Source organism: Misgurnus anguillicaudatus, chromosome 23 (genome assembly GCF_027580225.2).
Source record: "Misgurnus anguillicaudatus chromosome 23, ASM2758022v2, whole genome shotgun sequence".
Taxonomy (NCBI): domain Eukaryota; kingdom Metazoa; phylum Chordata; class Actinopteri; order Cypriniformes; family Cobitidae; genus Misgurnus; species Misgurnus anguillicaudatus.
In genome coordinates, this window is record NC_073359.2 from 22,601,680 (window position 1) to 22,621,643 (window position 19,964).

At 35.4% G+C, this 19,964-nt stretch overlaps 1 protein-coding gene across 1 annotated transcript in view; it reads left to right on the top strand.

The window, feature by feature from the left end:
- Positions 1-19,964, top strand: part of lrp1ba (low density lipoprotein receptor-related protein 1Ba) — a 332,672-nt gene that overhangs the window by 92,866 nt on the left and 219,842 nt on the right. The window contains exons 6-14 of the mRNA XM_073862191.1: positions 1,174-1,431; positions 1,838-2,000; positions 3,083-3,305; positions 7,145-7,331; positions 8,129-8,272; positions 11,619-11,855; positions 12,255-12,435; positions 17,363-17,582; positions 17,686-17,875. Of these exons, the coding sequence (XP_073718292.1) occupies positions 1,174-1,431; positions 1,838-2,000; positions 3,083-3,305; positions 7,145-7,331; positions 8,129-8,272; positions 11,619-11,855; positions 12,255-12,435; positions 17,363-17,582; positions 17,686-17,875 (1,803 nt within the window). The remainder of the gene's footprint in view (positions 1-1,173; positions 1,432-1,837; positions 2,001-3,082; positions 3,306-7,144; positions 7,332-8,128; positions 8,273-11,618; positions 11,856-12,254; positions 12,436-17,362; positions 17,583-17,685; positions 17,876-19,964) is intronic.

The following is a 19,964-nucleotide window of genomic DNA, read 5'->3' on the forward strand; positions in this document are numbered from 1 at the left end:
GTCTGGCTGTCTATGTCTTTCTGTCTGTCAATTTATGTCTGTCTGTCTGTCTGTCTCTCTGTCTATGTTTATGTCTGTCTATGTCTGTCTGGCTGTCTATGTCTGTCTGTCTGTCTGTCTGTTTGTTTGTCTGTCTGTCTTTTTGTCTGTCTATTTATGTCTGTCTCTGGCCTTCTGTCTGTCTATGTCTGTATGTCTGTCTATGTCTGTCTATGTCTGTATGTTAGTTTGACTGTCTGTGACTGTCTGTCTGTCTGTCTGTCTATCTATCTATGTCTGTCTGTCTGTCTGTCTGTCTGTCTATGTCTTTCTGTCTGTCTGTCTGTTTGTCTATTTATGTCTGTCTCTGGCTTTCTGTCTGTCTGTCTGTCTATCTATGTCTGTCTGTCTGTCTGTCTGTCTCTGTCTGTCTCTGTCTGTCTGTCTGTCAGTCTGTCTGTCTGTCTATGTCTGTCTGTTTCTGTCTGTCTCTCTGTCTATGTTAATGTCTATGTCTGTCTGTCTGTCTATCACTGTCTGTCTGTCTCTCTCTGTCTGTCTGTCTGTCTATCTCTGTCTGTCTGTCTGTCTATCTATCTCTTTCTGTCTGTCTGTCTATCTATCTCTGTCTATCTATCACTGTCTGTCTGTCTGTCTGTCTGTCTGTTTGTTTGTATGGCTGTCTATGTCTATGTCTGTATGCCTGTCAATGTCTGTATGTCTGTCTGTCTGTCTGTCTGTTTGTATGGCTGTCTATGTCTATGTCTGTATGCCTGTCAATGTCTGTCTGTCTGTCTGTCTGTCTGTCTGTCTCTGTCTGTCTGTCTGTCTGTCTGTCTGTCTGTCTGTCTCTGTCTGTCTCTGTCTGTCTGTCTGTCTGTCTGTCTCTGTCTGTCTGTCTGTCTGTCTCTGTCTGTCTGTCTGTCTGTCTCTGTCTGTCTGTCTGTCTGTCTGTCTCTGTCTGTCTGTCTGTCTGTCTGTTGATCTATGTCTGTATGTCTGTATGTCTATCTATCTATCTATCTATCTATCTATCTATCTATCTATCTATCTATCTATCTATCTATCTATCTATCTATCTATCTATCTATCTATCTATCTATCTATCTATCTATCTATCTATCTATCAAGTATTTGTATAATAATTTTTTCAGATATTAGGAATAATTCATGTCTTTTTGCTCCATTTTACAGATCCCGGTGATAGACCTCCTGTTCTCATAACAGCAAATATGAATTCTATATCAATTATTTACCTCAACGGTTCAACTATGCCAAATCTCAAGTCCATGGAGACGAATGGGACTCAAATCTTGGACTTTATTTATAGAGAGGAATCTCTTTGTTGGCTCTCGACAGCTGAGCACACAGGGCAGCTGTGGTGCGCTCGCGTATCCAAACTTAAAGGATTTTCAGAAAAACATCAAATAAGGATAGGTCAGAACTTACACAGTGAGTATACGCATCTCTTCTCAGGGCGCAAATTAAAAGACATTCGTAACTTTGATGATTTATTCAGGACGAGTGCGAACTAATGTCCTTTGAAGTTTTTATGAACCTGAATGTTTAGCGTAAATATTCTCATTAGTCTTTCTTAATTTTCTCCAGTATGGCACATTTTCACCTTTTAAACTCCTGAAGTGTGTAATTATCCGCTAATGAAGTGTTTTAATGTCAGAAGGGTAAGCGTGTCGAGTGTGCATGTTAAGTCATCGAATGTCAGACGTTTAGTCTTTGAAGCACGCATGAATTTTTAATTGCATCTAACTACCGGATGTACCATTGCCCATCTAGATGAGCTCTAGAGGTGCCCCATGTTGTGTCTAAAACTAATTTGATCTTTTTCCCCAAAATGCAGATGTGGAAAACATGGCTGTCGACTGGTTGACGGGAAACTTCTACTTTGTAGACAGAGTCAATGATCGAATATTTGTTTGTAGCGAACAGGGAGATGCGTGTGTTACGATTATTGACCTCGACATACAGAACCCAAAAGGCCTGGCGCTGGATCCCATAATGGGGTAAGCTTTCATTTAGATCTGGGTGACATGACGGTACATACTACACCATGCCGAAAAATTCTGTAAATTAAAATATGAAATTTTTCAAAATAAAGACTTAACAAATGGTTGTTTGATTTATATAACAGACACTGACACCATATAACATTAGTCATACCATTGTAGATACTTTTGGCCATACTGTCCACCCCTACATTCTTACGCAACTCAAGTCAAAAAAGACTGGACGAGATTTTTTTATTTATGCATTCGTTTAATCTATACATTTTATAAGTATGTTTGTTACCTGGGAATCAAACCCACAATATTTGGTTTGCTAATGCAGTGCCCTACCAAGTGAACTACAGCAGCAAATGCAACAAAGGGTGCAATCGCAGCTAACACATTGACCCTTTGATAGACTTTTCCAAACAAATCCTTTATCATTCATTGACTTATGTAAAGATATTCAGCATGCTGTATCTTAAAATGTTCCCGTTTAAAGACATCTCGGATAAGTTAGAAGCCCGATTAAATTCTTTTAGTAGCGAATAAATTGCCCTTATCTGATGCACAGTCATCCACGTTCCTGGAACGCGAGAAACGCCAGCAGTGGCTCTCTGGTCTCTGGGTAAACACTGATTTGTATGCAGCGCTGAGTTTTGTGTGCTGTTGAGGGCAGTTTGGCTCTGTCAAATGACAAGGACTGTTTTGGTGCCAAAACCGAGCTCGAAATGAGAACTCCTAGTGCTGTCATGTAAAGAGGAGTGCGCCTGAACTCCCCCGCTCTTTTATTTCGCTGTCATTATGAGTTAGTATAAAGTAATATCATACTGCGGCCCATTCATTCAACTCTTAAACATGGTGGCTTGATTTAATTGCAGCGTTGTTACTGCAAGCTTTCAGCTTGGCCACAACACCATTTTGCAGAGCAGTAATGGATTTGAGTGGATGGATTATATATTAAACCGCCGTCAGAATAGTTTTTTACTTCAGACAGATTCTGCGAGTTGCATCGGGAGACCTCTTGTAAACGTTGCATTTTTTAAAAAGCACAGTTTGAGTTTCAAACTAATTTGATTTCGTGTCTCCGTTGCTCCCAGAAAGCTATTTTTCACAGACTATGGGACGGTAGCCAAGGTGGAGCGCTGCAACATGGACGGCACCAACCGAACTAGGATAGTGGAGTATAAAACCGAACAGCCGACCGCTGTGACGTTGGACTTGGTCAAGAAACTCGTCTACTGGGCGGATGCTTATCTGGATTATATCGAAGTCGTGGATTACAACGGCAAGAACAGGCACACGATCATTCAAGGCGACTCGGTAAGAAATGTTTTTGGTATTATCTTTATTTATTTACTTTATTTAAAAACTTTAGTTTTAGTTAGTTCGTTAATTGCTTTAGTTTTGGTGATTACTTTAGTATTGGTTGAATACACAAACTGTTTTCCAGGAAATGTGTTTTGTGCAGTATGCTGCTTGGTTTCCAGCATGTGCTGGTGTCTCATTATAAGATTTGCTGTGGTAAACCAGTCACACCAGCACTTTGTAGAAAAATGTTGGAGAGTTTCTGAATTGGAAAATTGAGGAATTAAAAAAAATTATTTGTACATTTTGGGTACTTTATACAAACTGTATCAAATACAAACATTAACTTTCTTGAGATCTGACTCATCTTCATAGATTTCAATTGAATGTTTCTAATATTCCCAGATTTTTTTAACTCTAATGTACAGGAGAGTATTTGTACATTTTGGGTACTTTATACAAACTGTATCACATACAAACATATCAAAATCTGCCTTATCTTCATATGCGTGCCACAAATCCTGTATATTCCCTAGAAATTTCCATGGAATGTTTCCAATATTCAAAGATTTTTGCAACTTTAATATACAGGAAAGTATTTGTACATTTTGGGTAATTTATAGAAACTGTATGACATACAAACATTAACTTCCTTGAGATCCGACTTATCTTCATCTGTGTGCCACAAATCCCCTATATTCCCTAAAAATATCCATGTAATGGTTCCAATATTCCCAGATTTTTGTAACTCTAATGTACAGGAAAGTATTTGTACATTTTGGGTAATTTATACAAACTGTATCAAATACAAACATTAACTTTTTCAAAATCTGTCTTATCTTTATTTGTGTGCCACAAATCCCCTATATTCCCGTGTAATTTCCATGGAATAGTTCCAATATTCCCAGATTTTTGTAACTCTAATGTACAGGAAAGTATTTGTACATTTTGGGTAATTTATACAAACTGTATCAAATACAAACATCAACTCTCCAGAGGCTTGACTGATCTTCATCGGTGTGCCACAAATCCCCTATATTCCCTAGAAATTCCCATGAAATGGTTCCAATATTCCCAGATTTTTGTAACTCTAATGTACAGGAAAGTATTTGTACATTTTGGGTACTTTATACAAACTGTATCACATACAAACATTAACTTACTCAAAACCTGTCTTATCTTCATACTGTATGTGTGCCACAAATCCCCTATATTCCCGTGTAATTTCCATGGAACATTTCCAATATTCCCAGATTTTTGTAACCCTGTACATTTTGGGTATTTTTTACAAACTGAATCACATACAAACATTAACTTTCTCAAAATCTGTCTTATCTTCATATGTGTGCCACAAATCCCCTATTCCCGTGTAATTTCCATGGAATGTTTCCAATATTCCCAGATTTTTGCGACTCTAATGCACGGGAAAGTTTTTTTTTAATTTTTGTGTAATTTATACAAACTGTATCACATACAAACATTAACTTTCTTGAGATCTGACTCATCTTCATCCGTGTGCCACAAATCCCCTATATTCCCATGTAATTTCCATGACATGTTTTCAGTATTCCCAGATTTTTGTAATTCTAATATACAGGAAAGTATTTGTAAATTTTGGGTACTTTATACAAACTCTATCACATACAAACATCAGAGAGTTGACTCATCTTCATCCGTGTGCCACAAATCCCCTATATTCCCATGTAATTTCCATGACATGTTTTCAGTATTCCCAGATTTTTGTAATTCTAATATACAGGAAATTATTTGTACATTTTGGGTACATTATACAAACTGTGTCACATACAAACATCAACTTCCTCGAGATTTGACTTATCTTCATCAGTGTGCCACAAATCCCCTATATTCCTGTGTAATTTCCATGGAACATTTCCAATATTCCCAGATTTTTGTAACTCTAATATACAACTATTTGTACATTTTGGGTACTTTATATTAACTGTATCACATACAAATGTTAACTTTCTCAAAATCTGTTTTATCTTCATCAGTGTGCCACAAATTCCCAATATTTCCATGTAATTTCCATGGAATGTTTCCAATATTCCCAGATTTTTGCAACTCTAATGCACAGGAAAGTATTTTTTACATTTTTGTGTAATTTATACAAACTGTATCACATACAAACATAAACTTTCTCAAACTCTGCCTTATCTTCATATGTGTGTCACAAATCCCGTATATTTCCATGTAATTTCATGAAATGTTTCCAATACTCCCAGATTGTTGCAACTCTAATATTCAGTATCTAGATCAGCTTTAAAATTCTGCTACTTTGATGCCATCATTTACAGTATTGTGGACCACCAGCTTGGTTGTTTCTGGTTATATTTTAATAAAGAGAAATAATTATATATGGTCATTATACCATTGCTTAAGCAACAAACCTAATGGTGACATGGTGGGCTTTTGCACCGTACTGTATATAAGTGACTACATAGAAAAGTTTCTACTTAAATATAGCCATCTGTTTTAACCGCCTACAGTAAACTTATGATAAATTATGTGCTTTTAAATAACTCCCAAAGCTATTTACTTTAAAGGTTATAAAGTTTCCACCTCTCTCCTTCACCCCACAAATGGACCCAAAAAGTATGAAGGTCCAAAATTCATAGCTTCATAAATTCAGTATAAAATTCATCCACAGTTCATAGAGCGAGCCAAGGGTGATGACAACCTTATGCATTTTTCTAGAAGACAATACATAATCCATCCTTGACTGTTCTTTAGCCTTATGAGACATCTGCCGTTAACTAAAATCCTGATGCGATACTTAAGAAAGTGTTTAACAAATTCCTCTCAAGCCCCTCGGGGAGGACCTTGTCTGCAATTTTCATGGTTTAGTGGACGTTTTGACGGATTATCGCTGTTGAAAAAGAACGCTTGTATCATTTTCAGACATTATTCATTTTAATGTACTGGATAGCATCCACTCAGCCTTTCTGTATTTTGATTATTTAACGCCTGCCTGCCAGTTATTAGTTTTGTTTTCCACAATGATTTTCTAGTGCATGATTGCTGCTGTTTATTGGCTGGAATTTAAAACGGTGCTTGAACTTCCGAGAAAAAAGGTGACCATTAATTTGCCCAGATTATGTTTAACCGCACTACTAAAACTAATCTCTTAATATGATTGGCCAGTAAGAAAAGACTACCATCTAGAAAACTTCTGTGTTAATAAGCACCACATAAACGAATTTATGCTAACTGGCTAATCTAATGCTAGGATTTCGGGTTTGTTTTGCTTTGACACTTGCTGTTTTACTGTCTCCTCTCAGAACTTGTAACTATTTGACCTTGTCCTTACTTCACAAACTCTTTTGTGAGCTCTCTTTATTGATTTCCTCATCCATTTCCTGCGAGGTTCAGCTCAAGTGTGTGTCCTGGGACTCCATCGAAGGCTATATTGGTACTGTTCTTAGGGCTGGTAGTGAAAGATAACCTGAAATGAACTTCGCTTCCTATAACTTGTTATTTTTTTCACTTTAAAGAAATCAAAGCTTCAGAGGTGCCCATCGGTAATTTAAGGTATAACGCAGAGGTGCCCATCTGTAATTTACTGTATAACGCAGAGGTGCCCATCTGTAATTTACTGTATAACGCAGAGGTGCCCATCTGTAATTTACTGTATAGCGCAGATGTGACATCAAAGATACATCCATATTTCAGCTCGTGTTTGTCAGGGCCGCTGTTTATTCGCTAAACGTTGCATCACCTCTGTTTACAGTTTGGATTAGAGTAGCAAATTTAAGTAGACATATTTGTGTCGTGTTTGCAACTAAGCTAGAACAAGACGAAGTCATTGATCAGTTGCTTGGATGTTTTTTTTCCAGGTGTCGCACCTGTACGGATTAGCGCTCTTTGAAGATTACCTGTTTGCGACGTCCTCCGAACCCTCCAGAGAGGGAAAAGTTGATGTATTAAGAATAAACCGTTTTAACAACAGCAACACAAACACTATCGTCACGTTGGAAAGTGCCAAAAACGCTCGGGTCTATCACAGACTTGCTCAACCTACAGGTAAAGTTATGGTTAAGACGTTGTAAATTATTTGCCAAGTTAAACAGCTGTTGATGGCAGTTTCTGTTATGTGATGAACTATGATGTAAAAAACACAAAGTTGTCCTTTATTATTATTGATAATTTTTTACTTTAATATTTTTAAGCTGCAATCCGTACATTTTGCTTTGCTATCGCCACCTCTGTTTAAAATATAAAATTGCAGTTTTTATTTACATACTTATCTTTACATGAGTTTTTACCCCAAATGTACCCAATTTCACCTGAAATCAACTTACAAATCATTTTTTTAGGCTTACCGTGGTACCATACAGTTTAAAACATTGATTTTTATTTATTTTATTTTATTTTATTTTATTTTATAAATATGTCATTTCTATAGTTGCATCTCAAAGCGCTGTCCAAAAAAATCAAATAAATTTACAAATGCAGATTGAAAACATGTATAACTATTAAACCATAATTGTTCATTATAAAATAATCACATAAAAGCTATTCTATTTTATTTTATTTTTATTGTAGAAAAATGGAATTTCTATAATTGCAATCTCAAAGCGCTGTCCAAAAAAAATAAATTTACGAATGCAAGTTTAAAACATGTTTTCAATTATAAAATAATCACATATAAGCTATTTTTTTTTAACCACTTAAAAAGTTATGGATTGCGATTGTAGTGTAGAATAATGCAACCAATCAGAATTAAGTATTTTTAAATGCTGCATAATAAGACCCTGCATGCATGGTACTATATTATTGTCGTATGCAAGCTTTGGTTTCTGACCTTTTTCTTTTTGCAGTCAGGACTCACGCGTGCAGCCCCGACCCACAGGGGCGAAATGGTGGCTGCTCGCATATCTGTCTCCTGAGCCAAAACTACAAATCACGCGTGTGCCGATGCCGGACCGGCTACGTCCTCGCCAGCGATGGAACGTCCTGCAAAAGTGAGTCCATTGCATTGCTCCCACTTCTTTTCCTTAACTCTCGCGGCCGAGTCATTTTTTCTCTCTGGTGTCTGATTAGCTGTGGGAGACGGGTCTCTCATGTAAATGGATTTCGAGGTATTCCCTTAAGGAAAGGGTGCTGCTATCTGAAGCCATACATCAGATGGATGGCCCTCGTGGGCTTTGGCGAAATGGAAATTTATGACCAGATTTACAGAGCCACTAGACGCTGAAAAATGGACACGTTTCTGTGATTAATAGCGCACGCTGAGGGCGTTAAGACGGAATACATAGGGAATTGATATGTTTTGTCTCTAGGCATTAGGATCATTGACTTACAGTGCTTTTTTGGTTGTGTAGTGCATATGTATGCGTGTGTGTAATGCATTCATGCTTTAATTTAATTATGTAGAACACAAAGATCTTTTCACGAATGGCATATTTTCTTATTTAGCAAAATCATAAAGTATCGTAAAAGTAGTAACTACTTCTTGTTCTATATTTGGCTTATATATATTTTGCCATAGTGCACCAATATCACCATTTTGCAAGATTTTCTATTTTATCCTCACAAAAAGCTGTCGTATTTGTTAAGAAGCAATGATGAGGTTAAACGTTATAGTGCTGAGTTAAAGGTATAGCGGAGTATTTTCTCGAATTTTAGAAAAGAACCGACTTTCTCCACTTTTTTAAAAAAAATGCAATAGCACAAAACACCTGATTGACAGATAGGATGACCAATAGTCTAGATGATCCACCTGGAAAAAGAAAATCCTCCGCAATACCTTTAAACGTGACACGGTTGGGTGGTACCAGTAGATTTTGGCATTTTCTGTTTCTTTTAATAAGTCCAGATATGAGGTTGATCCATGCTTATTAACTGACATGCTTTGGAACTTAATGCTTGTTTTTTATTTGTTTAGGCAGTGTAGGTAGCTAAGGCTTTGCTCTAACTAATGTGTGTTAAAAGTGTGTTTTGATTGGCCGATGTGATGGAACATATCACTCAACCAGTTAGGACTTTGGCGTAACATTACGTTTATGTTCACATTATGTTTCAATTGACTCAACTACTATAAAGATATTTAATTTAATTTAATTTAATTTAATTTGTTTTGTTTTGTTTTGTTTTGTTTTGTTTTGTTTTGTTTTGTTTTGTTTTGTTTTGTTTTGTTTTGTTTTGTTTTGTTTTGTTTTGTTTTGTTTTGTTTTGTTTTGTTTTGTTTTGTTTTATTTTATAAAAATTTTTTATTTCTATAGTTACATCTCAAAGCGCTGTCAAAAAAACTTGACTACTATAAAGAGCAGGACTTGTTTTTTAATTGTGTTTTATTTTATTTTATTTTATTTAAAATGTAATAGTTGCATCTCAAAGCGCTGTCCAAAAAAATAAAATAAAGGTACGAATGCACACTGAAAACATGTATAACTATTAAACCATAATTGTTAAATTACAAAATAATCACATAAAAGCTATTTTATTTAATTTTATTTTATTTAATAAAAATGTAATTTCTGTAGTTGCATCTCAAAGCGCTGTCCAAAAAACTCGACTACTATAAAGAGCAGAACGTGTTTTTTAATTGTGTTTTATTTTGTTTTATTTAAAATGTAATTTCTATTCTTGTATCTCAAAGTGCGGTCCAAAAAATTTAATAAATTTACAAATGCACACTGAAAACATATATAACTATTAAACCATAATTGTTAAATTACAAAATAATCACATAAAACCTATTTTATTTTATTTCATTTCATTTCATTTCATTTTAGGAAAATTTTATTTTTACAGTTGCATCTCAAAGCGCTGTCCAATAAACTTGACTACTATAAAGAGCAGAACGTGTTTTTTAATTGTGTTTTATTTTATTTTATTTTATTTAAAATGTAATTTCTATAGTTGCATCTCAAAGCGCTGTCCAGAAAAATAAAATAAATTTATGAATACACACTGAAAACATGTATAACTCTTAAACCATAACTGTTCAATTACAAAATAATCACATAAAAGCTATTTTATTTTATTTTATTTTATTTTATTTTATTTTATTTTATTTTATTTTATTTTATTTTATTTTATTTTATTTTATTTTATTTTATTTTATTTTATTTTATTTTATTTTATTTTATAAAAACGTAATTTCTATAGTTGCATCTCAAAGCGCGGTCCAAAAAACTTGACTATTATAAAGAGCAGAACATGTTTTTTAAGTGTGTTTTATTTAATTAAATTTTATTTAAAATGTAATTTCTATAGTTGCATCTCAAAGCGCTGTCCAGAAAAGTAAAATAAATTTACAAATGCACATTGAAAACATGTATAACTGTTAAACCATAATTTTTCAATCACAAAATAATCACATAATTTTTTTTTATATTTTATTTTATATTTTATTTTATTTTATAAAAATGTAACTTCTATAGCTGCATCTCCAAGCGCTGTCCAAAAAACTTGACTGCTACTGTATAAAGAGCAGAACGTGTTTTTTTTAAATGTGTTTTATTTTGTTTTATTTAAAATGTAATTTCTATAGTTGCATCTCAAAATGCTGTCCAAAAAAAATGTAATAAATTTACGAATGCAGATTGAAAACATGTATAACTATTAAACCATAATTTTTATCGATTACAAAATAATCACATAAAAGCTACCATAAAAACTGATTTTTACCAGATTTAATTTATATGTAATAATACTGTGTTCTTTTAATTTCCTTCAAAAATAAAAATATCCTAATATATACTGGTACCATGATATAAAATCACTCATATCTTTCCAGCCTCGATGTCCCTGTCCTATTATGAAGTTCAAGACCACACGCGCTATGCATCATTGGTCTGTCTGTGTAATTGGTTCTGGTTTGGTTCCTCTGTCTCTTCCACCACCTTCTCCTCTCTATCTCTGAAGCCCATCTCACTGTCAAACCCATAATAATTGCAGTCATCGCATTTATCCCATTCCTATCCTTGGCTAACGAATTTCCAAAACATTTGTGCCTTAATCACACCCACACCGCCCACAAAAGGTCCCTGTTATTTTTACACAAACAAGCGCACGTATGCGCGGCTCGCGTACAATAACAAACGCAATGTAACAGTTTCGCCTCGAAAGATGATAGATTTGATAAAACCGAATCGGTGGAACTAATTCTGGTTTTAATTAAGCTAATGTAATTAGCAGGAGCCTTTCGCTTTGGATACATTTTGTCAAAGACTTTCATTTGCAGAACTGAATTGAAAACGGGGGCTAATTATGTCAATTAATTAAACTGTGACAGTATTGTAGTGGAAGGCTTATTACGTTCCGCCACTGCATTTGTTTACTCAGTTAATCGTGTCTTTGCAGAACCAAAGAACGAGCTGTTTCTGTTTTATGGAAAAGGACGACCCGGGGTTATACGAGGTCTGGATATGAATGTTAAGTCTGGCGACGAGCCCCTGATTCAGATCGAGGGCCTGGTGAGTCCCCGAGCGCTGGACTTTCACGCGGAGAGCAGCTACATCTACTTCGCAGACACTACGAGCTTCCTGATCGGACGTCAGAAAATTGACGGAACTGGACGGGAAACGATACTTAAAGATGGTACGTGATTTTACAAAGTAAACATTATGCACCTTTATCGTTTCTTGTAGAGCTTTCTTGTATTGTTTCGAGCCGTACTGCAGTAATGTTTAAATTCACTTAAACGTTTTCTAACTAATTCAGTTTTGATCCGGCTTAGTAATGAATCATCTGTGCGACCGTGCGGTGTGGTACTGTAAAATCAGGCCACCTGTACTCTACCGCTTCTCTTCCCGTTGTTTTCCAAATGGGAAGTTATTTATCATACTTCCTGTGCCGTTCGGGGAAGCTGGCCGGTCGATACTGCATAATTTCAGAGGGAAGAATAAGAGTGGGACAGTGATTAATCGAGCTGTCTTCGACGTTATCAAGCAAAAAGAACAACATTTTCTCAATTACTTTTCCCTGTCCGTTTCCCAGAGCTGGATAACGTCGAGGGAATTTCCGTGGACTGGATCGGAAATAACCTGTACTGGACAAATGACGGCTATAGAAAGACCATCAGCGTGGCCAGGCTGGATCAGCCCTCGCAGTCCAGAAAAACGCTTTTGGAAGGAAATATGTCTCATCCGAGAGCCATTGTTGTGGATCCTCTAAACGGGTAAGCCCATGATACCCGTCCTGCTTACAGCAGCATTTAACGGATTCTCCAACAGGGATTTCAGCGTGTTAATGCCTTGGACAAAATCCAGAGGAAACTGAGGGGCGGGAACTTTAGCCCATTGGGCTTAGGGATTTCATCAAACTATTTCAACAGAGTAGCCCACATCAATTCAGTTCAATTCGCTTATTTGTCTCATTCACATAGTGAGTTATACAGAGGATACAAACAATTGGTCAGCTTACATAAACTGTAAATGTACCGTATTTTCCGGACTATAAGTCGCACTTTTTTCAAGTCAGGTGTGACTCATATGTCAAAATTAATTCATACTGACTAACATGAACCAAAAAAAGCATTACCGTCTACAGCCTTGAGAGAGCGCTATATGTTGCTCTTGTAGCCTACCCTTGAAAAAAAAACTGTTAACTGAATCATTAACTTAAAGACAACAGAGAAAGACTTAACAAACAAAATGCCCCCCAAAAGAATAATAATTTTCTAAATAAATGCGACTTATAGTCCAGTGCGACTTATATATGTTTTTTTCCTCTTCATGATGAATTTTTTGACTAATGCGACTTATAGTCAGGAAAATACAGTAATAAACATGTATAAAAAGAGATAATAAACAATACATAAAAACCAAGGCAACAGAGATGTCAAGTGTTTATGCATAAAACTAATTCAATTACTAAAGCACGTGTAGTACTATGTCATGTAATAGGAAAAGGGCTGGGAAACGATTAATCGCGACTAATCTATTACAGAATAAAAGTTTTTGTTAACATCATATACTGTATATTTGTGTACTGTCTATAATAATTATGTATATATATAAATACACACAGATGCAAGTATATATTTAAGAAATTAATTAAATATTAAAGACATTTTTATATTGACATATAATTTATATTTTATATAATTATGAATACTTAATATATAAAAAGTTTTTTTCCTTAAAATTATACTTGCATCTGTGTGTATTTATATACACATAATGATTATACACAGTACACACACACATATATATATATATATGATGTAAACAAAAACTTTTATTCTGCAAACAATTAGTCACGATTAATTGTTTTCCAGCCCTAAGTGTTTGTTTTTTATATGAGACATAATTTATTTCACATACTTTATTTATTGTGTCTGTTGTGAATGTACTTACTATGGTAATAACAGCAGGTTATGCATAATTGCATGCAACTAACCATATACCGAACCCTAACCCTATAGTAAGTACATGGTGTTAATAGGGCTGTCCAAAGATTAATCGCGATTAATCACATACAAAATAAAAGTTTGTGTTTGCATAATATATGTTTGTGTGTGTACTGTGTGTATATATATTATGTATAAATAAATACACACATACATGTATGAATGTAATACGAATGTTATTTAGGTATATTTTCATTTATATATATATATATATATATATATATATATATATATATATATATATATATATATATATATATATATATATATATATATATATATATATATATATAAATAATGTGTATATATTTTATATATTTTTCATATTATAAATATACCTAAATAAAATTGTTCATAAATTCATACATGTATGTGTGTATTTATTTATACATAATATATATACACACAGTACACACACAAACATATATTATGCAAACACAAACTTTTATTTTGTATGTGATTAATCGCGATTAGTCTTAGTTGTTAATCCTTACTTTACCTTAAAATAAAGTATAATAAACGTATATTATATTATATTTATATTAGCACAATGTATGAAACATGCTTATACAGTACTATGGTATCTTGTACTGAATAGCCTTTAAATTTTACCAAATATTAAATACTGTACAGTAAACAATACCAGAGTAAATGTCTGAAAACATAGTCCTGTTATGATGTACAGTACGGTAAGATTTTTGTTTTCTTCGCTCTAACCTTATTTACATTCACTTGGTAACATTGTTTATTCAAATCCAAATAAAGAAGTGACATGAGAGAGAGAGAGCATTGTGCTGTCAAAACAGATATAAACCGAGCATCCTTATTTAATGTCAGTGCTCAGATGGAAACGCTCAAAGGAAATTTAGAAGCTCCTCCGTAAATCGCTGCCATGGCAGAACAGTTAGGACTGACATAAGAGGTTTAAAAGTTTAAAGACAGGTTTCTGCTTATATTTTAGTGCGCCTTTTCCTCCGCTCTTGGCATGTTTATATCCTTTTAATGGGCTTTTGAATCAAATCATCTGTTTCCTATAACTTTGGTGTCTTGAATTATTTTAGTAGTTCAATAAACTGCAAACAAGAGGTTGAATATTATAAATAAGTTATCTGAGTTACAAGCAATTTATTCTTTGTAAATTTGCTTAAAGCGCCACTCCACTTTTTTTTGAAAATATGCACATTTTCCAGCTCCCTTAGAGTTGAACATTTGATTTTTACCGGTTTGGAATCCATTCAGCTGATCTCCGGGTCTGACGGTGTCACTTTTAGCATAGCTTAGCATAATCCATTCAATCTGATTAGACCATTAGCATCGCGCTTAAAAATAGAGTTTCAATATTTTTTTTCCTATTTAAAACTCGATTCTTCTGTAGTTACATTGTGTAATAAGACCGATAGAAAATTAAAAGTTGCGATCTTCTAGGCTGATATGGCTATGAACTATACTCTCATTCTGGCGTAATAATCAAGGACTTTGCTGCTGTAACATGGCTGCAGGAGGCGCAATGATATTACGCAGCAGCCAAAAATAGTTCCCTTAGTATCTTTCAATAGCATAGGACTATTTTCGGGCAGTGCGTAATATCATTCCGCCTCATTTTTAGCGCAATGCTAATGGTCTAATCAGATTGAATGAATTATGCTAAGCTATGCTAAAAGTGGTATCGCCTGACCCAGAGATCAGCTGAATGGATTCCAAAATGGTAAAAATCAAATGTTTAACTCTATGGGAGCTGGAAAATGAGCATATATTTTTAAAAAAGGGGATTGTCCCTTTAAGCTGTAGTTGCCGGAGTTGCCGAACCAATACCAATCTCTCTTTTTCAAATCTCATTCTCCTTTACTGCATCTATGCTTTTTTACGCATGTGCGCGTGTCATTTTCTGTCTGTACTAAAATGATAAGATGAAGGATTAGCCGTTATGACTTTGGGTCCTGATCGCATTTGCTCTCCATCACTCGCCCATTTCTACTGCTCGCAGCAGGTGCTGTCAGTCAAAGCCCATATCGTGAATTATTCAACAGGTCACTGAATATGAGATGAGGGGGAGTGTCACGTTAAGTTAAACTGTGTTTGGAAGTGTTACTGGGTTATGTTTATGTGATGAAATAATGTATGAGAGGTTTGACACTTGAAATACTGACCTTGACTTGGCTCCCAGACGAGAAGAGAATAGAGAAATATTAAAAAACATTCAATTAAATGGGTCCTGTTTTAAAAAGGGCTTTGTTGAGACATCCAGAATTCTTTTGAATTATTCATTTACCGTTCACTTTTCCTTTGTGACCTGGAAAACACCTTTGAGCCAATAACAAGAACTAGTCAGGTCCTGTTTTTGCGGTTTTGGCTTAAATTTGTTTACTAAACTTTAGATAATGGATAGGTTACCCTACTAAACATATTAGCTCTTAAAGGCGGGGTGCATGATTTTTGAAAAACACTTTGGAAAAGGAAGTCGGGCCGAGTACCAAAACACACTTGTAGCCAATCAGCAGTAAGGGGCGTGTCTACTAACGACATCGTTGCCTGGGTTGCGTATGTGTGGGGCGGGTCTATCAAAAGAAGGTTCCAATTCTATTGCGGTAGGGGCGTGTTTGTTTAGGTGATTTCAAATGTCCACATTGGCTTTCAGAGATCATGCACTCCACCTTTAACTAGCAGGGTCACAAAAGTAAACCAGGTCCAACAAAATGACCATGCTGGTTGAGCGGATTTTGAACATTTAGATCAGTGGTACTCAAACTGGGGCCCTAAGGGGTCCTCAGAAAAGTTTAAAGAAAAGAGAAAGCAAATATTGTAAACATCTACTATATAAGCCAATTATTTGGAAACAATATGCAATATGCTGTCTTTATAATATCAAAATTACTAGTTTTTATTAAAAAAAATAGCATAAGGTTCATCATATTTGGGGGTCCTTGCCCTCATAAGGTTTAAAAACCCCTCATCTAGACCACTGGTTCCCAACCTTTTCACTTCAAGCCCCCCTAGTTGCCCACAACAATATTTAAAGGCCCCATACTCACAATTTTTTTTTCAAATAAAATTAACTAGAGCTTGGAATGACTAGACAGATGTATATTCGCTAAAATGGCTAAAATGGCCAAAATTAAGATTTTCGATTGTTTTAGCTTATTTTAATGCTTGTTTTGTCCAAATTTTTATAATTTTAAGTCATCTTGAGGCCCCCCTGCGGCCCCGGCCCCCTGGTTGGGAAACACTGATCTAGACTACACTGGTCACTCAGGTAGACCAGCAACAGACCAGCACTAACCAACATACAGTAAATCAATTAATACCATAACTTGGTCTTAATCAGTTGTGTTCAATGACCTTAAAGGGACACTCCACTTTTTTGAAAATATGCTAATTTCCAGCTCCCCTTAAGTTAAACATTTGATTTTTACCGTTTTGGAATCTAAGTACATGATGTAACTACAGAAGAGTCAAGTTTTCAATAGGAAAAATATCGAAACTCTTTGGTTATTGTTTAGCACGATGCTAATGGACTAATCAGATTCAATGCTAAGCTATGCTAATAGTGTTAGCGCCAGACCCGGAGATCAGCTGAATGGATTCCAAAACAGTAAAAATCAAGTGTTTAACTTTAGGGGAGCTGGAAAATGAGCATATTTTTTTTTTAAAAAGTGGAGTGTCCCTTTAAATATGAGTTTCTGGCTGGGTTCTTTAGATGGATGTATTGGACCGATTGGGAGGAAGATGAGCTCATCGACAGCAGAGGAAGGATCGAGAAAGCCTGGATGGATGGATCCCACCGGCAGACCTTCGTCACGTCCAACATGCTGTGGCCCAACGGCCTCACCCTCGACCACTCGTCCAGCGTCATGTACTGGTGCGATGCCTACTACGACCACATCGAGAAAATCTACCTCAACGGCAGCCACAGAACGGTTAGTAAATGAGTGAGTGACTTCTTTAGTTCTCCTCTGTTCTTCTGATGCTTCCCTTCCATGTTTTCCAAGTAGCTCACAGCTGTGATCCACTTTTACACAGGTGGTGTACAGCGGAAAGGAATTGAATCACCCATTTGGGATCGCACATTACCAAAATTACGTCTTCTGGACCGATTACATGAACGCCTCCATATTCCGCCTGGATTTGTCCTCCGATGATGTGGTGCTCATGCGGGCCGAAAGACCGCCTCTCTTTGGGATTCAGGTGTACGACCCACAGACCCAGAAAGGTAAATATGAATGCGTACACTGTTGGCGACTACCAATACGCGAACAAATCAATAATGAATGAATGAAGTCTTTCACTGAATCACAATAGCAATGGCACTCGACTCCCTTATAGTTTTATGGAGAGGCCAAACCAAATGTGTGTGTAATATATGTTTGAAATGTGTTGCTTTGTCTTTCTGAGGTGTAGGGCTAAAATCTGCCTTTTTGGAGAGTTATTGTGCAGTTTTTTGGTTCAAATATTTGAGATCCAGTGTTTGTAAGTGGCTTAACTTGTTTTATGGTGGGTGTTTGTAAGGTCATTGATAGAAACTGACTTATTAGGTCTTCAAATGAATTTCTTACATAACATTTTTGTCTTCTTCCAGTTTGTTTTCAAGTACAAATATCTAAAAATTCTTTGAACAAGAATAATTTACTGGAGAAGCTAAATGACCTAAGATATTAAAGAGATAGTTCACCCAAAAATGAACCTTCTGTTATCATTTACTTACCCTCAAGTGGTCCCAAACTTGTGTCAATTCATTTGATCACAAATAAAGATATTTTGAATAATGTTTGTAACCAAGTAGATCTGGGACACCACTGACTTCCATTGTAGGAAACATAATACCATGAAAGTCAGTGGTGCCCCATCTCACCCAAAAATGAACCTTCTGTTATCATTTACTTACCCTCAGGTTGTCCCAAACTTGTGTCAATTTGCTTGTTCACAAATGAAGATTTTTTGAATAATGTTTGAAATCGAGTAAATCAGACACCACTGACTAACATAGTAGAACAAATAATACCAATGGTGTCCCAGTTCACACAAAAATAAACATTCTTTCATAATTTACTTACCCTCAAGTTGTCCCGAAAGTGGGAAAAAAAGTTTGTTTACATATGAAGATATTTTGAATTTTTTTTGTTACCAAGTAGATCTGTGGCACCACTGACTTCCATAGTAGAACAAATAATACCAATGGTGCCCCAGTTCACCCAAGAATAAACATTCTTTTATCATTTACTTACCCTCAAGTTGTCAAAATATCTTCATTTGTGAACAAGAAAATTGACACAAGTTTGGGAAAAAAAAGCTTGTTTACAAATGAAGATATTTTGAAAAATGTTTGTTACCAAGTAGATCTGGGACACCACTGACTTCCATAGTAGGACAATAATACCATGAAAGTCAGTGGTGCCCCATTTCACCCAAAAATGAACCTTCTGTTATCATTTACTTACCCTCAGGTTGTCCCAAACTTCTTTCAATTTTCTTGTTCACAAATGAAGATATTTTGAATAATGTTTGAAACCGAGTAAATCTGGGACACCACTGACTTACATAGTAGAAAAAATAATACCAAGGTGCCCCAGTTCACCCAAAAATAAACATTCTTTCATCATTTATTTACCCTCTAGTTGTCCCGAAAGTGTGAAAAAAAGTTTGTTTACAAATGAAGATATTTTGAAAAATGTTTGTTACCAAGTAGATCTGGGACACTACTGACTTCCATAGTAGAACAAATAATACCAATGGTGCCCCAGTTTACCCAAATATTAACATTCTGTTATCTTTTACTTATCCTCAAGTTGGCCCGAAAGTGTGTAAATTTGTTTGTTCACAAATGAAGATATTTTGAAAAATCTTTGTTACCAAGTAGATCTGGGACATCACTGACTTCCATAGTAGGACAATAATACCATGGAAGTCAGTGGTGCCCCATTTCACCCAAAAATAAACATTCTGTTATATTTTACTTATCCTCAAGTTGTCCCGAAGGTGTGTAAATTAGTTTGTTCACAAATGAAGATTAAAAAAAATTTTTATCAAGTAGTTCTGGGTTACCAGTTACTTCCATAGTAGGAAAAAATATCACCATGAAAGTCAATGATGCCCCAGTTCCCCCAAAAATGAACATTCTGTCATCATTTACTTACCCTCAAGTTGTCCCAAATTTGTGTAAATTTGTTTGTTCACAAATGAAGATATTTTGAACCGAGTAGATCTGGGACATCACTGACTTCCATGGTAGGAAACAATAATACCATGAAAGTCAATGGTGCCCCAGTTCACCTAAACATGAACATTCTGCCATCATTTACTTG